The sequence below is a fragment of the Crocuta crocuta genome, unplaced genomic scaffold (assembly GCF_008692635.1).
Source record: "Crocuta crocuta isolate KB4526 unplaced genomic scaffold, BGI_CrCroc_1.0 scaffold433, whole genome shotgun sequence".
NCBI classification, from domain to species: domain Eukaryota; kingdom Metazoa; phylum Chordata; class Mammalia; order Carnivora; family Hyaenidae; genus Crocuta; species Crocuta crocuta.
In genome coordinates, this window is record NW_027530001.1 from 3515654 (window position 1) to 3542047 (window position 26394).

Consider the following 26394-nt stretch of genomic DNA (forward strand, 5'->3'; position numbering starts at 1 on the left):
GGCAGATGAGTGGATATATACAATGTGGTATATATATACAAGAGATGGAACATTATTCAGCCTTAAAAAGAAAAGGAATTCTTTTTTTTTTTTTAATATTTTTATTTATTTCTAGGGGGGAGAGAGAGAGAGAGAGAGAGACAGCGTGAGCAGGGGAGGGTCAGAGAGAGAGGGAGACACAGACTCTGAAACAGTCTCCAGGCTCTGAGCTGGCAGTCAGCACAGAGCCCGACGCGGGGCTCGAACCCATGAACCACGAGATCATGACCTAAGCGAAAGTCGGACGCTTAACCGACTAAGCCACCCAGGTGCCCCAAAAGAAAAGGAATTCTTACACATGCTACCACATGGATGAACCTTTAGGATATTATGCTAAGTAAGTCAATCACAAAGAGAAAAATACTTATTTGAGGTACCTAGAGTACATAATTTCATGGAAAGAGCAAGTAGAGTGAGTGGTGGTTGTCAGGGACTGAGGTGAGAGGGAAATGCAAAATTGTTGTTTAAGAGAATAGAATTTTAGTTTTGCCAGATGAAAACATCTATGGAGATAGACTGTAGAGTAATGTGAGTGTACTTAACACTACTGAACTGTACACTTAAAGAATGGGTAAGATGGTAAGTTTTATGTTATATGTGCTTTATCACAATTGAAAATAACAAAACTGAATAACTGAATGGGGAAAACAATATTACAAGCAGGGATGTTAAGATGAAGTATGGATGATGGGGCACCTGGGTGGCTCAGTCGGAAAAGCGTCCGACTTCAGCTCAAGTCATGATCTCATGGTTTGTGGGTTCCAGCCCTGCATCAGGCTCTGTGCTGACAGCTCAGAGCCTGGAGCCTGCTTCAGATTCTGTATCTCCCTCTCTCTCTGACCCTCCCCTGCTCATGCTGTCTCTATCTCTCTCTCAAAAATAAATAAAATATTTGTAAAAAAAAAATGAAGTATGGATGAGGTTAGTACACAAAATATATGTCATAAGATCCTATGAGTTTGGTTGTGATGGACTACATGTTTTCTTCTAGGTGTGCTGGTAAACAATGTAAAGAGGAACATCTAGTTTGTTTTAAACAAGCCAGTTACACAGTTCTTTTTTTTTTTTTTTAATTTTTAAATGCTTTATTTATATCTGAGAGAGAGAGAGATACAGTGTGAGCAGGATAGGGGCAGAGAGAGAGGGAGACACAGAATCTGAAGCAGGCTCCAGGCTCTGAGCTGTCAGCACAGAGCCTGACGCAAGCCTCGAACGCACGAATCATGAGATCATGACCTGAGATGAAGTGGGACGCCTAACCGACTGAGACACCCAGGTGCCCCTACACAGTTCTTATAGTATAAGAAATATTTGATTTGTGTAACTGGCTTGTAAAGATCATTTTATTCAAAGGTGCCTTATAATGTAAAAATCTGTGTCCTCAGCAACAAGTTTATAGACAAATCTGTAAAGGATCTATATGACCGCTTTTCAGAACTTCTTTCAACATGGCTGTTGTTTTAATACCAAATTGCAATCTAGTAACCTAAATTCCAGAGTAGATGGACAAAACAGAAATGTAAAGAGAACATATGCATTAGTGCTGTTGCTATATAAGGATTCAGTGAAATCTTAGCGATTGTCTTATTTGGTCACTTGGTTCACTACAAAAGATTGATTACAAACAAAAGCTAAAATAAGGTATAATAGTCCTTAATTTGTAGAGAAGAATTGAGAAGTCCATGTACTCATTTTAAATATTTCACCCTGACCAGCAAAATAGGACAATGGAATGACCCAATTTAACTTACATAGGAGAAATGAACTATTTTATAAAGATTAGAGCATAAAGTCAGAATTAAAGGCATTGGGTTTTGTTTTTTTTTTAAATAGTGTTTATTTTTGTGATGGGGGAGGGTCAGAGAGAGAGAGAGAAACACAGATTCTGAAGCAGGCTTCAGGCTCCATGCTGTCAGCACAGAGCCCAAAGCAGAGCCAGAACCCACAAACCTTGAGATCATGATCTGAGTCAAAGTCAGACACTCAACCAACTGAGCCACCCAGATGCCCTGTAAAGCATTGGTTTTTGAAATGAGAAAATTATAGTAGCTTATTGTCAAACAAAGCATATAGCTCTGCCCAAACAGTAGCAAAATATGTTTTTACAAAGGCATGAAAGTAAAACCTAACTTTTTAGGAAAACAATGAGAAATCATTCTTTAATATTACTTGAAATCCCAGCATGTGCACGCTCAACAGAAAACAAATTTAGAGAAGGCAAACAGGGGACTAACTCAAACATCTTCACTGATGATTTGCCATTCAAATCACCAGTAATTATATGTGGAAAATATTAAATTACTCAAGTAAGCAACACTTTATTTCTTGACATAACCAAAAATCAAAGGGATAAATTAACATTTATCCCAAAATTAACATTTTGCTATATTTTCACAGTATTGAAAAATATGTAGTCAGAAGGGAGAGATTATATTGTCTGTCTTTACAGAGTTAATAATAAACATACATTCAAGAGTGGTTGGGATTTATGTTTAAGTGTATTTTACTTTAGAACTTCATTGTGAGATCTCTTTGTGTAGGAAAATAGAATGAAGATTACAGGATGTAAATAATAAATTTAATGCTTATTGATACCAAGAAATAAAAACCTTTAAAAGGAGACCTCCTTAGGCTTTTAGACTTCTATATTATCCATCAACAAGAATATCATTGGTTAGCAGGCATCAAATAATCATCAAAAATAAGTATGACATCCTAGTAACTCTTTAGAAGTAGGCAGTAATATGGCTTTAAGCAATGAAGAACATTTATTTTTCTCTATATTTCTTTTATGTTTTTACTCAGTTAATTACTCTGTATCCATTGGAGACTACTCCATAATGGGAAGTAATGCTCACCAATATTATCTTTATATATTCATACCTAGAAAATCCCTGACACATGATGGACACTCCATGTATGTTTATGGAATCAAGCAATGTTACTAAGTGGCTAAACAAACTTTTCCTTAGGAACCACCACAGAGACTAATCTTATCTAGGATTCACCACTGAGATCTTCATCTATTATGAACTGAATATACCAAGGGCGCCCCTCTATTGACTTTTGCACCTATATCCCAATTAAACATCAGATTTACACAATTTCATAACATCTACCTGTATGCAGATGTGATCAGTAATGAAAGGCGGTTTATGTAGTTAAAGGATATAAAGATAAAGATAGATAAGTAGGCCCTTTGTAAAAAATTTCCAGTACAAAATTATTGCTTATAATTTTGAAACCTGAACAAAAAACTCCACATTTTTGTAGACTTTAATTGTGTCTTCCTATTTTTTTCCTCTATCTGTCAAATGCCTGGCTAGAGTAAACATGAAATGGATTCCCATTTATTTTTCATCTACATTGTAATCCAAAGACTGTCCAGTAAAAGCTGTTAGTAAATCACTTAGTCAGCTCTCCCAACAAAACTATCTTTGAGTAATACAGTATATCAACTTATCTTTTGACATTTTCATTTTTTGTTCTTGACATTTTCTCTTAAAAAATAATACAGTTTGGCCCTATTATCTTTTCTTTAAGGTCTGTGAACCAAATACCAGCTATCATCTCTCTTGTAGAAAAGCTATCAAGATTCAGAGACAAAGATGTAGATGTAAGGCTCTATTCATCTGTCTGTGTAATACTGAGGGGGAGGAAGGTGGAGAAGGGTGGTGGTGGTTCAAGAATAGTGTGACAAATATTACATATATTTTTCTATTCTTTGTGTTGGTTGGGTGGGATGCATTTTAGAATGATTACTTTGAAAAGTACAATTAATAAATTCTCCTCTGTTCTAACCTACCAGAAATTACTTATGATTCATTCAGCAACAATTATTGAGTATCAACTATGTTCCAGACACTGAACAGGTTCTAAAGAAAAGAGCCAGAAGGGTAAATACATACTTAAATTAAGACTTTGAGTAGCCCTATTGTATGGAAATAAATGTCTGCCTGAATTCTACTTTTTTTATGCTGCCTTTAACTGGCAATTATGTAAGAATCTTTAAAATGAACTGAAATAAATAGTGGCTTTTATTATATAGTTTCACTGGATAATGAAATGGGATGCTTATTTCTTTTAGAATCTGAGAATTAGAGGAATTTTTTGATAGCAAAGTCAAAGCCATTTGTATTTTATCAAGTTTTAATATTGTTCATATTAACATCATGATTTTTTTGGTTTGGTGACTAATCAATGACATCCAGGTAACATTATTCTACCTACTATAAAGTCCACTGTAGCTCCCACATCAAAGGAGAAATATTAATGTAACACTTAGACTTTATCAGCAACTTCTGATAGTTGTTCGTGATTTCCATTTGTTGAATTAAGAGAATTAGCGGTATTGTATTACAATGGGCACTGCATTTATGTATAGAGTGTCTATCCTGACTAAACCCTTAGATTAAAGCCAAAATTTGAATTGAATGTGGACTTTGATTATGGGAAAAGCTCTCAATGTTGGATTCAATGTTTAGTTAGAGACCAAATTACCATTACTGAAAGTGACTCCAATTAGGGAAGTCTACTAATTGCTAATACTATAAATAAGAATGTTAATGTTTTCCCTTTGAAATACAAAGAGATTTTCTAATATGCTTATTAGTTTTTTCTTTATTGACAAATCTCTTGTTTTGACACCCTATTCTCTTTGGCTCAAAGTATGGAGTGGCAACCTGTGGTGACTTGTACCAAAAAAAGGGTCATAGCACATTACTTTGGAAATAATACATTTTCCAGATATCTTTAAAAGTCCTACCTTTTCTGTGAATATAATCTCAACAGCATGTAACATGCTTCTTCTGTTTAAAATGTTATGTTAGATACTAAGCGACTAGCCCCCAGATGGAAGTATTAGCCTAATTGTGAAAAATCGCATAGATACATATATAACCAACAATAAATGAACTGAAACTTGAAACAGTTAATTGGGGGATGCATACAAAAAAGATGGAAAGGCAAAAGGCTTGGGCAAAGGCTCTGTAATGACAGGAAAATGTAAAACTTAGAAAGAAGTCAGGAGAAAGGGAGTTTTGACTGAAATATTCTTCTTTAGGGAAGAAAGGTAGAACATCCAAATTGGAAGAGTGGCCCCCCAAATGATTTGGTGATAGAGAATGGTAAACAATATTAAAAACTGCCATGTAAATTTGCTTGACTAAAGTAATAAACTGACCATAGGGAAAGGCAGGAGACTGTTCATGAGTAAAATGATTTTTAATTTTATGGAAGAAATTAACAATGCTTCAGGGATTACTAAGCAAGCACATGATGGAAACATGTTTTAAGAAGACAATCACTGAAACTCTTCTGAAGAAAGATAAGAGATACAAAAGCTGGAAAGATACTAATGACACTCTGAGCTAATACAGTGATTCTCAAAGTGTGGCCTGCAGATATCCAAGGGTTCTGAGACACTTTCAGGGCCTTCACAGTATTATTATTATGATGATGATTTTTGTAGTAATATTTAGATATTCTTTTACTTTATCACTATGTTGACATTTGTACTAATGTTGCAAAAACCATAGTGGGTAAAACTGCAGGAATCAAATCATTGATACCAAACTGTTCTAGTAGTCATTGAGTATATTCTTCCCTATTGCATGCCCTCATTCCCCCCAAAAATGATAAATCTCAACCCTTGAGTACACGTCTTTTTAATATTTGGCATAATGAGATGGGACATATGCATTAAGCACTTCTCTTTTGAATAGCAAAGTATGCTGTCTTGAGGAAAAGTACTCATGCCACTGTATGCATTTGTGAGTTGGCTTAGCTGCTGTTACCATGGAACACCATGTTTTATGTAAAACAACATCTAACAAACTGATTATCAGACCTCGAATATGGCAGACATTTTTTGAAATTGAAATAAGTATGCTTGTCACTTAAAGGAACACAACTGACAGTATTTATTACCAGTGATAGAAGTTTGAACTTTCAAGCAAAAATTAGAATTTTGGAAAACTTATATCTGTCACTGTAAGCTTGGCAGCCACCCAGTGCTTAAAGACCTTCTGACAAGATTGGTAATACTAACATGTGTAATTTTAAAAATTTACTATTGCATAATAGAAATTTGCATAAGAGAAATCTACAAATAACGCATTATTTTCCACCTAATCAATGTATGATGTTACTAACCCATAACAATCCATTAAAAATATAAGAAAGACCATTGGCTTTTAATGTAGGAGTATAAGTTGATTGATAATGAGTCAGAATCCACACTGTAATTAATCTTAAAGAAACTCTCACTTGTCAAGTCTTGGTATAGTATCAAAGAAGGATATTCAGGATTCTCTGAAAAGTCTATTAACGTTCTCTTTCCTTTTCTAATTATACATCTGTGTCAGATTGGATTTTCTTCATATAGTGCAAACATATGGCAACAGAGTGAATCCAGAAACAAGTATGAGAACTCAGTTTCCTTTTATGATGCTATACATTAAAGAGATTTACAACATGTAAAACAAGGCTATTCCTCTACGCATTTTTGGAGAATAGAGGTATTTTTATTTTTATTTATAAATATTTATTTAGCTTGAGAGAGAGACAAAGAGCATGAGTGGGAGAAGGGCAGAGAGAGAGGGAGAGACATTCCCAAGCACTGACAGTGCAGATCCTGAGACAGGGCTTGATCCCATGAGCTAGAAGATTATGACCTGAGCTGGAATTGAGTCGGATGCTCAACTGACTGAGCCACTCAGGTGCCCTGAAAATATAGCTATTTCTAATAAAATATATATTTTATGTTAGCATGTAACGGGTTTATTATTTTTGGATGAATAAATATTTTTAAATTTCTACATTTTAGTTTCTAGTATGGTAAGTATTTATAGATATTACCCATATAAATCAAAAGCTCTTTGGGATACTCAATAAAATGTTTAAAATTAGAATGGTTCATAAGACTGGTTTGAGGACTAATGTACAAGTAAATAGTCGAAATTTATATGAAGGTTCTACCTGTAGGAAGGAAGATGATAAGGCATGTGGGACATACTTGTTTAATACTTTATACTATATAACACCATCCTTTTGCCCTCTCTTCTAAAACCAAAATATCTCTGCCTCTTTTGGGGGGAATACATACATGTGACTTCTTAATGTTATTCTCATACAATTTTCTTTCCACAAAAAACAAAAACTACTTTCTCAGAAACTGCGTCTGTTGAACAGTTTCCACAGGAAAACCTTACAGGTAAAAGACAAAAAGATTGAAATTAATTAGTAGTGAGGTTATATATTAGATTTCTTTCATCCACTAATCTCTTGTGAAACACCATAAAAATAGCAAATACTACTGTCAATATTACTGTCTTTTGATAAAAGTCATATTTGCTAACAAAAGCTTAATAATCAATAATACCATAAAAACATTTATATCCAATTAGAAAATTATTTTGCCTCAGGTAGCCTAGGAAAGGCACACAGTTTGCATTTCCTCCAGTGAAGAAGAGTTTAAGAATTGTATGTCAGAGCAACATTATAGGCAGTGCCATCAAGGAGACATTTCTTCGCAAACTAAAGGTGTTATAGCTTAACATATGGCTGCTCTTCAGACTTCTATGAAAAATGAGGAAAGATCACAAGGCTGAGAGAGGATAAACATAAGGAATATTTGCCATAGCAACAGAAGAAGAAGTAACAGAGGATTTAGGTAAATACAGAGGTAATAGTATGACCCCAGGATTTGCGAAATGCTAGTTGAGGCTAATACTATGTTGTCAATGATATAAAATATCTATATCCTTGAAATACACGTTCTTGAATTGTGAAAAGTAAAATGAATAGTAGACTCGTACCTATATTTGTAAGATAGTCAGCTCTTCTAAGGTATATACTAATAAAGTCAGAGCAAGTCAGGCACACTCAACAAGAAATTCCTATCTGGTAAAGAAAGAAGCAAAGAGAAAATTTAAAACCTCCAACACAGGCTAGCAAGAGCTATAAAATGAATAGGGGGTGGCATCTGGGCCATGTTTTTTACTTGTTCCAATAAAAACTGGTTCTGGCCCAAGTTTGTCTCTTGCTACTTGTGGCTCTATAGGCCTATGTCATAGATTACATAGTGACTTCTCCATGCCAAATATGTCAGACAAGATCCTTAAGACTGAAAAGATTGGAAAACATAAAGGAAAGTTGCTTCAAGAATAAGATACAAATGCCAATTTTGCAGTTTAGCTTGGGTGAGGCAGATTCATGAGAATAAGCTTTAATTTCTTAAAACAATGTTGGTTAAATTTGGAAACGTGGGTAGTCCTCAATTTTAAAAAATTAATTATTTTTAACATCTCTGGACATCCAAGATTTGTCAGTTCCTTGTATTTTCTTAGATTTCCTCAATTTTAGTTTTGGTCTTGATTGCTTCAATTTCTAACTAGTTGTCTGGAGATTTTTTTGTGTGTAAAGGCAACAAACCAGGAGACTAAAAATAAATATGTCCCAATGGGCACCATCAAAATGGTTTTCACTTTGTTCATGAGCATTACATAGACTAACCCCTCACTGTGCTAAACAGAGCAAAGGTGCTCATGAAAAGAAATGTGTGTGTTCAATACTTGCAAAATTTTAGGCTAATCACCTGATATTTGAAATAAAACACAATGGTGACCTTAAGGGTTGAGGAAGATATAGTCATTATGCCTTATTCAGAGATGCTGAAAAATGCAGAGAAACTAAAACAAAGAGAAATTAAGTGATTTGTAAAAGTCAAGGCTAAAAGTGATGTTGCAAGAATTCAAATTCAGGTCTTTGATTGCTGAAGCTTCTTTCACCACATTACAAGAAAACTTATAGGTCTTCTACTTTATTTATAATTACAGAATTAATCCTTGAAAATCTAGAATTATTTTAAAAATCAGTTGACCTGTTTCATTGATTTATGTGTCTATTTTCTGTTTTTGTGCGAGTACCATGCTGTCTTGATGACTACAGTTTTGTGATACAGCTTGAAGTGGGGAACTGTGATAATTCCAGTTTTGATTTTCTTTTTTTGAACATTACTTTGGTTATTCAGGGGCTTTTCTGGTTTTATAAAAATTTTAGAATTGTTTGTTCTAGTTCTGTGCAGAATGCTAGTGTTATTTTGATAGGGAATGGATTGAATATGTAGATTGTTATGGGTAGTATAGACCTATTAACAATATTTTTTCTTCCAATCTATAAGCCTGGGATATTTTTGCATTTCTTGGTGTCTTTTTCAACTTCTTTCATAAGCATTCTATAGTTATTAATATACATATCTTTTACCTCTTTAGTTAGGTTTATTTCTAGGTATCTTAGGGTTTTTGGTGCAATTATAAATGGGATTGATTCCTTGATTTCTTTTTCTGCTGCTTCATTATTGGTGTACAGAAATGCAATAGATTTCTGTACAGTGAATTTATATCCTCTGGATTTGCTGAATTCATGTATCAGTTCTAGCAGTTTTTTGGTGGAATCTTTCAAGTATTCTACATAGAGCATCATGTCATCTGTGAAGAATGGAAGTTTGACTTCTTTCTTGCCAATCTATGCCTTTTATTTCTTTCTGTTGTCTGATTGCTGAGGCTAGAACTTCCAGTACTAAAATAAACAACAATGGTGAGAGTGGATATCCCTGCCATGTTCCTGATTTAGGGGGAAAGCTCTCAGTTTTTCCCCATGGAGGATGATATTAGCTGTAAGTCTTTCATATATGACATTTTTGATGTTAAGGTATGTTCCCTCTATCCCTATTTGCTTGAGGATTTTTACTTCCTAGAAATGGACCCACTAATGTATGGCTAACTAATTTTCAACAAAACAGAAAAGAATATCCAATGGAAAAAAAGACAGTCTTTTCAGCAAATGGTGTTAGAAAAACTGGACATCAACATGAAGAATGAAACTGGACCACTTTCTTAAACCATACACGAAGATAAATTCAAACCAGATCAAAGACCTAAATGTGAAACAGGAAACTATCAAAATCCTACAGGAGAAAACAGGCAGCAACATTTTGATCTCAGCAGCAGCAACTTCTTACTAGACATGTCTCCAGAGGCAAGCAAAACAAAAGCAAACATCAACTACTGGGACTTCATCAAGATAAAAAGTTTCTGAACAGCAAAGAAAACAATCAACAAAAACTAAAAGGCAACCAATGAATGGGAGAAGGTATTTGCAAATGATATTTCAGATAAAGGATTAGTATCGAAATACATAATGATCTTATAAAACCCAATCCCTAAAATCCAAATAATCCAGTTTGAAAATGGGCAGAAGATGTAAATAGGCATTTTCCAAAGTGGACATCCAGAAAGCTAACAGAAACATGAAAAGATGCTCAAGATCACTCATCATCAGGGAAATAGAAATCAAAACCACAATAAGGTACCACTTCACCCCTGTTGTAAAGGCTAAAATTAACAATTCAGGAAACAATAAATGTTGCTGAGGATGTGGAGAAATGAGAATACTTTCGTACTATTGGTGAGAATGCAACTATTGGTGGTGCAGCTACCCTGGAAAACAGTTTGGAGGTTCCTCATAAAATTAAAAATAGAACTACTCTGTGACCCAGCAATTGCACTACTAGGAATTTATCCAAAAAATACAAAAATGATGATTCAAAGGGGTATATGCACCCCAATGTTTATAGCAGTGCTATCAACAATAGCCCAATTATGGAAAGAGTCCAAATGTCCATTGACTGATGAATGGATAAAGAAGATGTGGTATATAAACACAATAGAATATTACTTGGTGATCAAAAAGAATGAAATCTTAATTTTGCCATTTGCAGCAACAGGGATGGATCTAGAGTGTATTATGCTAAGAGAAACAAGTCAGTCAGAGAAAGACAAATATATGATTTCCCCTATACATGGAATTTAAGAAAGAAAGCATGAACATAAAAGTAGGGAAGGAAAAATAAAATAAGATAAAAACAGAAAGGGATATAAGTGTAAAAGACCCTTAAATACAGAGGACAAACAGGGCTGTTGGAGGTGGGTAGGGGGATATGTGCATTAGGGAGGGCACTTTCTGGGATGAGCACTGGGTGTTATATGTAAATGACGAATCACTAAATTCTATTCCAGAAACCAATACTACACTGTATGTTAAATAACTTGAATTCAAATAAAAAAATCACTTGACCTTGCAGGAAGTAGAAACAAACCTATCTCTGCTGTTTTTATTATTCATACTTATTCTAGTCCATACTAATTACATGTTTTAGAACATTTCAAAATTTTAAGGACATGACTGCTTTTAATATCTCAGAATTTACAGAGGAAGAAGTTGCAGAAAGGCTAAATGACTTGTTCATTCCTTAAGAATGGATTTTAGAGCTCGTGTCTTAGAAAATGGAAAACCAATATAAAAGAAACATCTTAAAATAACATAGGAATAGGAACGCCTGAGTGGCTCAGTTGGTTAAGCGTCCAACTTCAGCTAAGGTCATTATCTCACGGTTTGTGAGTTCAAGCCCCGCATTGGGCTCTGTGCAGACTGCTCAGAGCCTGGAGCCTGCCTCCGATTCTGTATCTCCCTTGTTCTCCGCCTCTGCCGCATTCACACTCTGTGTCTTTCTCAAAAATAAATAAAGATTAAAAAAAATTAAAAAAATAACATAGGAATAAGCTCAAACACAAGGTGTGCCTGTGCAGCCTATTTACCAGTTTCAAGGACCAAAATTAACAACATTTCCCTGAAGGCAGTACTCAGCATGGGAATTGTGCATTAGCACCCCTGGTCTGTTTTCTTTTTTTTTTTTNCGAACCCACAAACCGCGAGATCATGACCTAAGCGAAAGTCGGACGCTTAACCGACTAAGCCACCCAGGCGCCCCAACCCCTGGTCTGTTTTCTAAGAAATCAAAAGCAGGGGAACAAACCAGCAACAAATGGTAGATTCACATTCTAAAGAAGAGCCCTGACAGCAGATGCATTGTTGCATAAGAATACTGCTCCAATATATTACACTGCTTCTTCATTTATGAACCATTTCTATATCAATGAGTAAAAAGAAAGGAAAGATAAAAGCCAAATGGATAGTGAATCCAGAGTTAAGGCTAGGCTAAATTATTAGAAGAGAAAGAGTGCAAACTAGGATTAGATACAAAACACCAAGCAAGATGATTATAAACTAAAATGTAGTCAACTTGAATGTAAAGGCAGATGATGAGGGTAGGAGAAAGGCCATTGGAGGAATGGCAAAGTATAATGGGGGTAAATACAGGAATGCCGAAGCCAGGGTTAGTGTAATTAATCTGTTTCAAATTCTGTTATAATTTTTTAAAACAAGCATAAAAAGTTGTGAGTATAGTCCTTTTATTACATCTTTTGCAACTTGGACAGGCAACTCAAAAATTGGATCCAGCTTCAGAATCTGCTTATTACTGAAAACTCAAGAGAAGGTCAATCTGTTTTGTTTTGCCTTTGCTATGTCTTAACTTTTTCTCTATTATCGGATATAGTCACTGCTGTCTCCTTTCCCTCCTTTCCTTCTGCTTCACCTCCCTGCCTCCTCTTCTCCCCTCTTCCTCCTCTTCTCCTTCCATCCTCTTCCTCTTCCTCTTCCTCTTCCTCTTCTCCTGCTTCTCTTGTTTCTTCTTCTTCTTTAGAAAAGAAACTTTAAATGAGATGCCTGAGCCATCAGGGTGCGTTTCTTATGTTCTTATTAAGATAAGCAAATAATGATTCTTAGACACCTGGACATTTATATTCCTTGGATAAAATATATGACCATATTTAATTATTTTTTTGGAATTTATTTGCTTTAAACTCCATTATCTTTTTTCTCATCTAATTTTTTTTAACACAAATAAGGCTGTGTTTATATTGCAAGATGATTTTTTTAATTCATGTGATAGTCACAAGAGGCAGGGCTTCAGGTAAAAAAGAAGAAAAAAAGTTGTGATGATATGTGTTAGAGTCTTGTGATTTAAAAGCTGTGTTGCATCAATATTGTACAGTAGACTTGCTACATATCATTATCCACAAATCACACATGTGAAAAGCAAGACTTTTCACAGTCAGAGAAGTGGAAGGCGAACCTATAATTTTATGATTTCAGGGGCAACGCTCACTATATCCCACTGCTACCCCAATCTGGGTAGGAACCCCTCCAGATTTTATAGACAGTATGTTTTTCACTATTTCCAAGCTGAAATCATATGACGCCAGAGTTTTTAGGAGTAAGAAGAATTACTGTAATGTTATTTTCTAGATGTACTATCTTCACCTGCAAAATGGTAGTAAGGAAAACTCAGGAAGTTACTGGAAAGATTAACTGAGACAGCATATGAAGTGCCTAATCACACCTGCTACATGGTAGGTGTTTGAGAAATACTTGTTCTCATTCCTGCTTGAGAACTAGATCTTATGTGGCCAATTTTGCACTGCAGAAAGGTATTGTGGCTGTTCCCTGCAGTAGGGTACAGTAAACACTGCCCTTCCACAGAAATTAGAATGTTTTATATTCTTTTAGAGTTATGTTTCATATAATCTTCAGTGGAAGTATCTTTCTTCCAGGTAAATATACTTTTGTGAGGATAGAAGAGCGAGAGACATAATGGTACTAATGATCCATACGGTATTTTTAATGTGCCCCTAAGTTTTTCAAGAGTCAAAATGCCTAACTTGCAAAAAGTCCAACCAGATATCCTTAGGCCATCATTTCCATTTGTTTTCTTCATGCTTTTAAGCTCATATGAACATACATGCACACATGGTCACACAAACTAATAGACTGTGCTAATTTCATTCAGTTGGAATGAATAACCAGTAATCAACGGATTGTTGAAGGATAAAATTAGGAAGAAACATTTCCTAGCTCAAGCCTTTCTAAGAGTTGAGAAAAATGAGTGTGGATACTGTAATGTTTTCTTTGAAATGGATGGCAATGTCTTTAAGATAGTAACACATATATTTTCTCAAAGCAAGACACTGTGAGGTAACAAGTAAATATATATANCCATTTGTTTTTTAATTAGTATTGTGGTTTTGTTTAAGTTCATCTAAATTGTGAGAATTATTTTGTCTTACCTGATGCTACTGAACTATTGAATTTAATGGCCAAACTTTATTTACTTTTGCTTACCAATTTTTAATTTAAAATTTCCCTAGTTTTAAAGTATACCTGACACAAACTGCATGCATTTAAGGTAAAAATATGATGGTTTGATACATGTACACATTGTGAAATTACCACAATAAAATTAATTAACACATAATTACCTTAATAGTTCCTTTTTTTCATTTGGTGTGGTGAAAACATTTATGACTTACTTACATAGCAGGATTCAAATATACAATACAGTATTCTTTTTTTAAATTTTTTTTTAATGTTTTACTTATTCCGAGAGAGAGAGAGAGAGCATGAGCAGGGGAGGGTCAGAGAGAGAGGGAGGTACAGAATCCGAAACAGGCTCCAGGCTCTGAGCTAGCTGTCAGAGCCCGGTGTGGTTTTCGAACCCACGAACCGTGAGATCATGACATGAGCCGAAGTCGGACGCTCAACCCACTGAGCCACCCAGGTGCCCCTACAGTATTCTTAACTATAGTCATCATGCTCTATGTTGGCTTCCCAGAACTTATTCATCTTATAACTGAAAATTTGTCACCTTTGACCAATATCTTCTCATTTTCCCCACCCCCCAGGCCCTGGAAGTCACCATTCTAGGTTCTAGTTTTTTTTTAGTTAGACTGTTTTAGAGTTCACATGTGAGATCATACAATATTTGTCTTTCTGTGTCTGGCTTATTTCACTTAGCATAACATTCTCAGATTCATTCGTGTTGTCACAAATAACAGGATTTCTTACTTTTTATGGTTGAATTCTATTCCATTATGTGTGCATGTGTGTATGCGTTTGTATACATATCAGATTTTCTTTATCCATTCACCCATCAATTGACATTCAAATTGTTTCCGTATCTTAACTATTGTGAAAAATGTTACAATGAACATGGGAATGCAGATACCCTTTCAAGATACTGACTTTATTTCCTTGGATATCTAGAGTAGCATTGCTAAGTCATATGGTAGTTCCATTTTTAATTTTTGAGGACTCTCTATTTTTTCTAAAATGACTATAACAATTTACATTCCCATCAACAGTGCACAAGTTTCCTTTTGTCCATATCCTTGACAACACTTGTTATCTTGTCTTTTTTAAAAAGTGTTTACTTATTTGAGAGAGAGAGAGAGCGAGAGTGAGAGAGCCAGAGAGAGAGAGAGAGAGGAGACAGAGAATGGGGGAGAGGAAGAGAGAACAGGGGACAGAGGATCCTAAGTGGGCTCTATGCTGACAGCAGAGAGCCTGATGTGGGGCTCAAAATCAGAAGCCGTGAAATCATGGCCCCGGAGGAAGTCAGATACTTAACTGATTGAGCCACTCAGGCACCCCTCTTGTTTTTTTCATAATAGCTCTACTAATAGGTATGAGGTGATATTTCATTGTTTTGATATACATTTGATATACATTGCTTGTGCTTTGGTGTCCTATCCAAAAAATCACTGCCAAGACCAATGTCAAGGAGATTTTCCCCTACTTTTCTTCCAGGACTTTTATGCTTTCAGATCTAATTTTTAAGTCTTTAATCCATTTTCAGTTGTATGTGGTATAAGATAAGGGTCTAATTCCATTCTTCTGCACATGGATATCCAGTTTTTTCAGCAACATTTGTTGAAGAGACTATCCTTTTTCCATGTATGTTCTTGGCATCCTTATCATAGGTTCATTTTCATATATATGTTGGTTCATTTCTGGGCTATTTGTCTATTCTGTTCTATTGATCTCTGTGTCTGTTTATATGCCAATACCACTCAGGTTTGATTTCTTTGTTAGTTTTGTAATATAGTTTGAAATTAGGGCCTTGGACCTATTTTTAATAGCTTCTTTAAAATCTTTCTCTAACAATTCCAACATTTGGGGCAGCTTGGTGTCTGCTTCTATGACTTGTTTATTTTCTTAAGTATGAGTCTTATTTAACTACTTCTTTGCATGTGTATTAATTTTTAATTTCATGATGGGCATTTTGGATGAAACTGTATAAGGAATCAGATTATGACATCATCCCTGCAAATTTGTTTTTTTTTTCCTTATCAAGTAATTAAATGGTGTATCCACTTTTTCTTGTCATGCTTAGCTTTAGTCTTTGTTAGGGCAGGTCTATTTTGGTTTTAAGCTTAATCCTAATATGTGGTCCTTTCTATAGGTCATGGTCCTTACTCTTAAATATGGCCTTTCTGGAGTCTTGACTGAATGCCTGAGGTCCCCAGTGAGGTCTTTTCATGTGGGCACTCCACCATGTTCCATCACGGCAGGTCCTCTCATATTTCTGTTTAGCATTTAGTGTTGCAGCAGGCAATCTCTGCTATATGGAGCCTCACTTCTCACATGGGCCAAGAACCTGTAATAAATCCTCATGCAGACTTCTACCCTGATCTCACACAGCTACCTCTTCTTTGGTCACTTACCCTATAAATTACAGCTTTTTTTCTTTTTCATCCTGGTATTCTAATCTCTGCCTCCTCGGTTCAGTGAGACAATTTAACTTGATATCCATCTCCCTGAATTAGGGCAGGAAAATAACCCCAACAAAAAACTGAAAAATTGTGGGGCTCACCATGTGTGTTTTCCTTCTCTCAAGCATCATAGTCCTGCTGTGACCACTGTTCAATGTCTGAAAACAGTTGCTTAATATATTTGGTCCAGCTTTATAGTTTTTTTTTATAGCAGAAAGATGAGTCCAATACCAGTAACTCTGCATTGGATGGAATAAAAAATTCATAGATTTATATTTAATTTTCACAAAACTTAGTGAAATAATATTTGTAAAGTAGGTACTATTATTATAACCTAACTTCATAGAAAATTAAACTCAGGCTAACTAATGAGTGGAGGAGTCAAAGTTTGAACCTAGGCAGTCAGATTACAGTCTCTTCTTTGATTCAATATACTATACTGCCTCTGGAACATGAAATTATGCTTATTTCCTTCATAGATTTATCACATAATTTTCCCTCATGTATGTATGTATGTATGTATTTCATGTTTATTTATTTATTTATTTAATGTTTTATTTATTTTGGAGAGAGACAGAGAGAGAGAGACAGTGTGAGCAGGGGAAGGTCAGAGAGAGAGGGAGACACAGAATCTGAAATAGGCTCCAGGCTCTGAACTGGCTGTCAGCACAGAGCCCTACACGGGGCTCCAACCTACCAACCACGAGATCATGACTTGAGCCGAAGTCCACTGCTTAACTGACTGAGCCACCCAGGAGCCCCTGTATTTATTAATAATCATTTGTTTTTCACTTTGACATTTCTTCTAATGTGTATAAATACCATACATTTCCTGTTTACAATTGGTTCTCCACTTGCATAGCACAGGGTATTGGTGGGCACTCAATAAATATTTGTTGAATGAATGAATGAATGTAGATGCCACCATTATAAAAAAATTTTGAAAATAGGATCTTTTTCTACATATTTGGTATTTTAGATTTCATCTTGCTTGCTACCTTATGGCATCAAAATTCTGCAACAAAAACAAACAAGAATCTACAGCTGAGAAACATGCAAAAAAGTGGCATGCATCATTAAAATCTTTACAATTATATACATCAAAATATAATTATATGATAGAAAAAGAGTTATAGCAGGATTTCTACTCTTGATGAGAGTAGAAATCAATCATAGGAATATTCAAAACACTTCCTGATAAACAATGGCACTAATCTGATGAGGTAAGCACAGAATTGTTGTGTTTGGTGAATCTAGGCATCGCTTGTGCCACTTTGGACATGTTATTAGGAAAAAAATTGTTAATAATTGTTTCTAGAGCCTTTATATCAGTTATTTTTATATTTTAAATAACAATACACAGCTGATTAATTGCAAAATTTATCTTTATTGAACTTAAAACCATAAAGTTATGGTTTCTGTAGTCTTCCACATGACAAAACAATATGCACTTAGTTCTATCAGAAGCAAACTACATGATGGATTTTAAGCTAATTTTTGTGCTAACAAATCTCCTAAAGATATGCAGCAGACCTCACATTTACATAAAATTAAAGAAAGAATGCTTTAGCAAATGCAAATAAATGCAAAAAAGGAATATTTTAATTTTGATTCATGATTAGTATCAACCATCACAATGTGGTAATAATACAAAAGCAAAGTTCTGCATTCATTGTATAACTAATGATTGTAGCTATTTATAGATTGAGAATTCTGATTAATTAATTAATTTATTTTGAGAAATATATTTATTGATTATATATTAGTCTGTGTTTTAAAATCTGAGATCTTTAAAAACACTTTAATATTAGAATCATATGCACTGACTGTTACAGTTCTGCAGTATGACAAGCCCAGTAAAATGATTTATTTGACTTGGTGCATTATTAATTATATGAATTGACTGTTTAACCCTTATTGATTTCCATTTCTTACTTAATGTTAAATTTAGAAACAGAAGCAAAAGTTATTTTACAATAGAAAAAAAGATAAAAGTTAATCCGAATGTAATTGGTAAGATCATTTTACTATTCACCATTAAATTATCCTCAGCAATTTTCAAGTCTTGAAAGAACGCACTTAGTTTTAAAACAAAAATTGCTAAATCTAAACAGTGAAACTATTGAAGTTTATCTTTTAAGCATTATTAGGATCTGTAGCATTTTATTGTTTCTTATATTTGGATTACAGTGTAATTTTAAATTTATGTTCATCACTTATTTTTATAACACTGAGTTGAGTTTTGATATGATCATGGCATTTGGAATTCTTTTATTATTAAAAATGATTTAGGGGTGCCTGGGTGGCTCTGTCAGTTAAGCTTCCAGCTTTGGCTCAGGTCATGATCTCATGGTTCATGGGTTAGAGCCCTGTGTTGGGCTGTGTGCTGACAGCTCAAGGCTGGAGCCTGCTTCAGATTCTGTGTCTCCCTCTGTCTCTGCCCTTCCCCAGCTCACTCTCTCAAAAATAAATAAACTTAAAAAAATAATTTAGCAATCCATCAAATCCATTCTGATATCCAGGAGATATTTTTCTTAACATGTTGGCCATGCTGGTGGTCCTCTTTATGTGTGGTGAAAACCATGGAGAAGGTGATAATTACTTTCTGTGCATCTCCATTTATTATTGTTTACATATGCTTATAGATTTTCTGGGTCAGTTCCAATTTCAAATATTTTTTCTCTTGTGATTACAAGTCACCCAAGTAGCCCAGGAATTCCAATATTTTGACAGAGTGAAATATATGTTACATTTCCAATATTGATACTTTCAAATGGAAATGGAATAAAATTATTTGACAGGCTGTATATCCCAATATTGGGTTTGGAAACTATGACTGCATAAAATGTTTCCAGAAAGTATTGGGTTGAATTTTCTTTTGGTGTCAAAGAGAGACTCTGCCTTTAGGTCCTGTAGTTTACTTAAGCAGGAAAATTTCTTTCAAACAGGTTATCTTGTGAATTTCAGAGATTTTGTCTGCAAGTCCTTGATGGCAAGCATAAGCCTACAAACTTGAGGTTTCCTTATGATTGTGAGGGATCTTGAGTAGATCTTTTAAATCCTCATGGATGTGGAGCTGTAAAGGATGTTTCCCATGCTGGAATATCTCCCATTCACAAGATGGGTCTTAATATAACCGATAGTTAGGTTTCCTAGCGGTTTTTAACAAGACAGGTATTATCTTTTCATGTTGATACTGGTTTTGTTATTTGTTTCCAAAAGAAGTGCAAAATGTGTGAGATCAGAGATTGGACAAGACAAAAGGTTCTAGGTAAATCGCTCAAAGTTAGGCAAGGAAGGGAGGAGGCATTCTAAGGAAACAGTTATTTGAAAGGCATAACATAATCACTTTATCTTTGCTGTGTATTAAGCTATTACCCATGGTAAGAGTTCGACATTTAGGAAATAGGACATATGAAAGGTTCATGTTTTCAGAAGAAAAAGAGGCCTGGGGGCTTCTGGGAAGCCACAACACAACAAAATGATACAGAGTTCTGAAGAAGGATAGAAATATGAAAAGAAATCTTTAAGGACAATAATAAAAAGTGTTTCACACCTTTGGAGAGCTGTCACATCAATTCTTGCAAAGCATCCTTTGAATCAGACATCCTATCATCACATAAGCCATGCACTGTCAAGTCTTTGCTTACGGTTTATAGTTTGAATTTCCTTTCACCATTCTCCATATCTCGTGCAATTTTGGAAATCCTTCTCATCCTTCTCACCCCTTACCTTATTCACTCCTGCATTATGTGTGGTTGTCTATGTATTTATTTTCTCCATTAGGGTTTGAGATGCCCTTTGCCATCTCTATGATCATCTAGTTTAACATAAATCAAGTACTAAAGAAAAGTTTTTTGTTTTGTTTTTAAATTTAAATGAAATGGAAGTTGATTATACAAGCTCACATAGCGCCCTCTCCTCGCATGAACAGCATTTACTTGCAGTTATGAATACTTCATTTTACCTGTGTGCGTGATTCAGGGCAAGGTCTGGTTTCCTCATGCGTAGATAGCATGTAACAAGCTTTGTCTCAATGAAACTTGCCACACTTGCTATATTTTCAGCAGATGCTTCAAATGGTTTTCCTAGAGCTGCCCCTTTGCTGCAAAGCTTAAAAACAAAAAACAACAACAACCGTCTTTAAATTTCCTGATAATCTTGGCATATAATTGATCTTTTATGTAAGCAAAACACATGTATGTATGCATAATTTTTCCAAACTACCAGTTAAGTATTAATTTTTGACTATAAATTAAATAAATTGTTCTTGTTCACTCTTGTGTGACTATAATATAAAATAAGTAACACATTTTACTCTAAAATGCTTCCTGTAAAATATTTTAAGAGAATGATATATTTTAAGAGGATGCCATTTGCTAAGACTATCTATTTTTAAAGTAAAGCATACAATAAGCAAAGATATTAACAGAAAACCAGGTATAAATCATATTAAATACCAGTGCTTTTGTGAAAACCCACCAGAGCAATGATCTAGCACACTATCAGGTTTGATTTAATATAATAAGGGGTATCGGAAGTAAATTCCTAAGAACCATTAACATGATCGGTGATTAATTTGAGTCTGAATCATACTCTCTAAGATGTTATTGAAAGAAAAGATGTGAAAATTTATTAGAATTTATTGGCAGAGTTCACAGTATCTGAAAAACATGGCAAGAATGTGGAATTCTTAATAAAAATTCCAGGAAGTCAGTGGTTTCTGGGCACCATAGATAAACTGTAGATGAAGAAAATAATTTTTTAGGAGAACCCCAAACATTAAGAAGTGTCAATAATATGACAAGGGTATATTGGCACTTTTTCTTTTCTGACTCAGAGTTTTCTACCGTTCTTTGGAAGTAAGGCTGATGGGGAAGAAGAAATCCCACTTTCTGTTTAGTGACCTTATTTAGAGTATCTGCTTTTTGCTCTTTTCTATTTCCATCTGACCATATACTGGGTAAAATTTTCTCATGAAGGATAGTAATATTTGGAATTCATATCTATTTATATATACCTTAATATAGAATTTCTTATTTTCTAATTCTTGTTTGTTTAAATGATACAGTTTAAAGTAATTTTTCTTTTATAGATTAAGCCAATATTGGCTTATCATTTATATTAACATTATTGTCAACTATTTTTTAAAGTGAAATTTGTTTGAGAATGATTATATTCTGTTCTAAAATGTATTTCTCTTAATTTTATCCAAAAGCTATATGCTAAAATAAAATCTAGATGTTTAATATCACTAGTTTGAAATGATAGTTGCCTGATACTATTATTTTTTGTTTGGATATCCTGTCAATTGTAAGAAATAATATCATTTAAAAGTTTTTTCCAATTTGATGGGTGAAAACTGTTGCTTCATTTATTTGGCCAATAAATTTTTATTGAATCTAATACTAATTACCAGATAAATATTACCACCTTTACACTTTAATTTGCACTAGATAGGTCTTTTTAAAATGAGTTTTGGCGTCCCTGGGTGGCTCAGTCAGTTGAGAGTGAGACTATTGATTTTGGCTCAGGTCATGACCTAGAGTCATTGCATAGAGTCCCACACTGGGCTCCATACCAAACATGTAGCCTCCTTAGGATTCTCTGTCTCTCTCTCTCTCACTCTCTGCCCCCACCTCTCTCTCTCTCATTCCTCTCTCTCTCTCAAATGAATAAAAATTTAAAAAAACATAAAATGAATTTTGGCTGGTTTTAGCTCTGTGTAAATTCTTATTTTTTTTATTTCTTGCCTATATCCATTGACATGATAATCTCTTATTTATTATAAAAGCTCGTTAGACATATAAGCTATTATCCCTTTTCCTGTAAAAACTATGTATACATGATAAAATATAAGGGTCTTTCCTTCAAATTATCTTTTAGAAAATAGTCAAATTTTACTCATGTTCTTAAAAGGATTCTCAAAGTACATATTATAAACTATTTTCTCTCAATTATTTTAGAGGGAAAAAAAAGGAAAGACTGTGGGTGACCTCAGTTTGGATGTTTTATAAAGATCACTTGATTAATTGGTAATAAAAGAGACAAAACATTTAACACTGATTTAGTAACTATTCCTGAATCTGACCCTCACAAATGTCAAGGTGGTTGTAAACACATCTTGAAATATACTATAAGAAAGCACTGCAGTGTGAATGTAGCAGCTTGGGATAGTATCTCCTCTCTTCTACCAACCTGATCCTTTAGGACCTACATTGGTAAATGTAGACAAAACACTATCATCAGTATTATTTAAAAATCCCAAATATTTTACTGCATTTTAAAATTTCTATGCAGACATTTGTACAGAGTTTCATTTTCTAGTAGATAAAAAACTTTAATGTGGTATGAGTTGGTCTGAATATAGGAAAGGTGACTTTGTTCAACTAATATTTGCCTGAAATTATACACATAGGTGTTTGGTGAAATGTTATGAACATAACAGAATAAAAACTTTTAGACTATTTGATAATACATCAGTGAGAAGACTTTGAACTGGGAAAAATTACTATTAGGTGTTAATTTTTTGCTTCCAAAGGAAGACTAAAATATATTATTTATTTATGTTCTTTTTTTAAACTTTCTATTATTTATTTACTTATTATAATTTACATCCAAGTTAGTTAGCACATGGTGCAACAATGATTTCAGTAGGTTCCTTAAGCTCCTTACTCATTTAGTCTACCCACCTCTTACCACTCTTCCAGCAATCCTCTGTTCTCTATATTTAAAAGTCTTTTATGTTTTGTCCCCCTCCCTGTTTTTATATTATTTTTGCTTCATTTTCCTTATGTTCATCTGTTTTGTATCTGAAAGTCCTTACATGAGTGAAGTCATATGATATTTGTCTTTCTCTGACTAATTTCGCTTAGCATAATACTTTTTAGTTCCATCCACATACTCGCAAATGGCAAGATTTCATTCTTCTTGATTGCCGAGTAATATTCCTGTGTGTGTGTGTGTGTGTGTGTGTGTATACACACACACAATGGAATATATATATATACACACAATTATATATATATATATATACACATACATATATGCATGTATATATATATATATACACACACACAATTCTTTTTCAAGATTGCTTTGGTCATTTGGGGTCTTTTCTGGTTCCATACAAATTTTAGGATTGTTTGTTCTAGCTCTGTGAAGAATGTGAGTGTTATTTTGATAGGTATTGGATTGAAGATTAACATATTTTTCCATGAAGCATGGACAAATTAAAAAGAATATTATTTAAGGGAAAATGAAATGAAAACTCTTATGGGTATAGTTATTGTTTTGATGAGAAGTTAAATATTAGAATAAAATTTAAGTAGTAAATTAGAATCACAGGCTCAAATTGTAATAAGGATATACATATTTTATAAAATATATATGATAATTTTCTGAATACAAGATAATACTTTGGAGTTATAAAATATATTTTCTAAAATATCTCAAAGTTCTCTTAAAAATAAATATCAAAACTATTTTCAGAAATCTTGTCATAAAGAAATTTCAGTTGTTTAAAAACAGATTAAATTAGAGCACTTGGGTGGTTCAGTTGGTTAAGGATTCGACTTCGGTTCAGGCCATGATTTCACAGATCGTGGGTTCAAGCCCAGCATCGTGATCTGTGCTGACAGCTCAGAGTCTGTAGCCTGCTTCAGAATCTGTATCCCTCTATCTCTGGCCCTCCCCTGCTCTGTCTCTCAAAAACAAATAAACGTTAACACACGCACACACGTACACGCACACAGATAAAAATAACATAAAGTCCTATAACAGCAGAAATAAACAATATTAAATATTATATTGTGGGTCTTACTCTTGAAATTGCAACCATGTACTTTTTTAAAATTAAGATCACCATTAGCAAGACTAATATTGTTAATAAGGTTCTCCCCCTTTTAGGATATTATATGATGAGTGCTTGCCCACTATATTTCTGACACATAATTTTGAGTGGTTTCTGAAGGTCTAGGGAGGAATAATAAATTTGAAAAATATGCATTATGTTAGTTATCAAATATCTACAATAAGGGCATATGTTATCCATCCAATAAGTAATTTTCAAGGTTTTTATATTGTTTTTGGAATTACAAAAACATCTAAAGATAGACAATAATTTACCCATAGCTCTATCACAATGTGTATTGTCATTAATTTTTGACATCTTTCTTTTTTTAATGTTTATTCATTTTTCAAAGAGAGAGAGAGAAAGAGCAGGAGAAGAGCAGAAAGAGAGGGAGACAGACAATCCAAAGCAGGCCCTGTGCTGTCAGAACAAAACTCAATGCAGGGCTCAAAACCACAAACCATGAGGTCACAATCTGAGCTGAAATCAGACACTCAATTGACTGAGCCACCCAGGCGCCCCACCCCTTTAAAAAAATGTTGTTTAACATATTTCTAATATGCCTGATAATCACAGGTGTAAATAGCCTCAACAAAACATTAGCAAATCAAATTTAATAATACATGAAAAGACTTGTATATCTTCAATCAAGTGGGATTTAATCCATGGATGCAAGGATGGTTCAACATATCTAATCATTGTGCTATATCACGTTAATAAAATGAAGAATTAAAAATCGTATCACCATCTTAATAGATTCAGAAAAGGTATTTGACAAAATTCAACATCCATATATGATAAAAACTCAACAAAATGAGTATGTAGGAAATGTATCTCAACATAGTAAAGACCATATATGATAAGCACGCAGCTAAGAAGTTCAATGATGAAAAGCTGAAAGCTTTAAAATGAAAGCCATGAAAAAGAGTAACATTTTGCCAACATGGATAAATCTTGAGGGCATTATAGTAAGTGAAATAAGTAAGGCAGGCAAAGACAAAAACAGTATGGTCTCACTTGTATGTGAAATCTCAAAATCACAAAAAAATGAACAAGAAAGACAACCAAAACCAAGGTAATATATATACAGAGAACAGATTGGTGGTTGTCAGATGTGGGAGGCAGGGGGTGGGCAAATGGCTAAAAAAAATCAAAAGGTACAAACTTGTAGTTATAAAATAAATAACTTTATGGAGGTGTAAAGTACAGCATGGTGACAATAGTTAGTGATATTATTGTATATGAAAGTTGTGAAGAAATTAAATCTTAAAAAGTTCTCATCACAAGAAAAACTTCTGTAACTATGTCTGGTGATGAATATTAAGTAGACTTACTGTGGTGATCGTTTTACAGCATATAGAAATATCACCTGAAATCACCAAATCACCTGAAGCTAATATAATATTGTATGTCAATTTTACCTCAATCATTTAAAAAAAATTACAGTGAAAAAATTTGTTTTGGCACTTTTCTGTCTATAATTTTCATGTTTTTTATCATGCTAAATTATATATTGTATATAAGTTTTGCACCCTTTTTTCATATGCTGTGCTTCTTTTTATATGTTGTCAATTAAGAAACCAAAACATATTCAAAATATACTCATGTAAAAATTATAGTTAGGTATTTCAATATCCCCCTCTAACTAAATAATGAAAATACTCTAAAGAAAATCACCAAGGATACAGAAGATCTGAACAACACGATCAACTAACGGGATGTAATTGACATACATATACAAAATGCTCCACCTAATAATAGCAGGATACATAGTTTTCTTAAGCATCCATGTAAAAGTCACCTATACAGACTATCTTGTGGGGCAGAACACAAAGCCCAACATAACTGAAAACACTGAAATCATTCAGAATATATATTTTCTGACCATAATGGATTCAAAACTCATCAGTAAAAAAGAAAAAAAAATCCACTTTGAAAGTGGGCAAAAGACATGAAGAGACATTTCACCAAAAAGGACATACAGATGACATG

General features: G+C 34.0%; 1 protein-coding gene across 2 annotated transcripts in view; it reads right to left on the bottom strand.

Annotated features, from left to right (window-relative positions):
* Positions 1–26394, bottom strand: part of SPATA16 (spermatogenesis associated 16) — a 223871-nt gene that overhangs the window by 124548 nt on the left and 72929 nt on the right. For both annotated transcript variants that reach the window (XM_077763683.1, XM_077763682.1), the window contains exon 3: positions 20518–20663. In XM_077763683.1, the coding sequence (XP_077619809.1) occupies positions 20518–20663 (146 nt within the window). The remainder of the gene's footprint in view (positions 1–20517; positions 20664–26394) is intronic.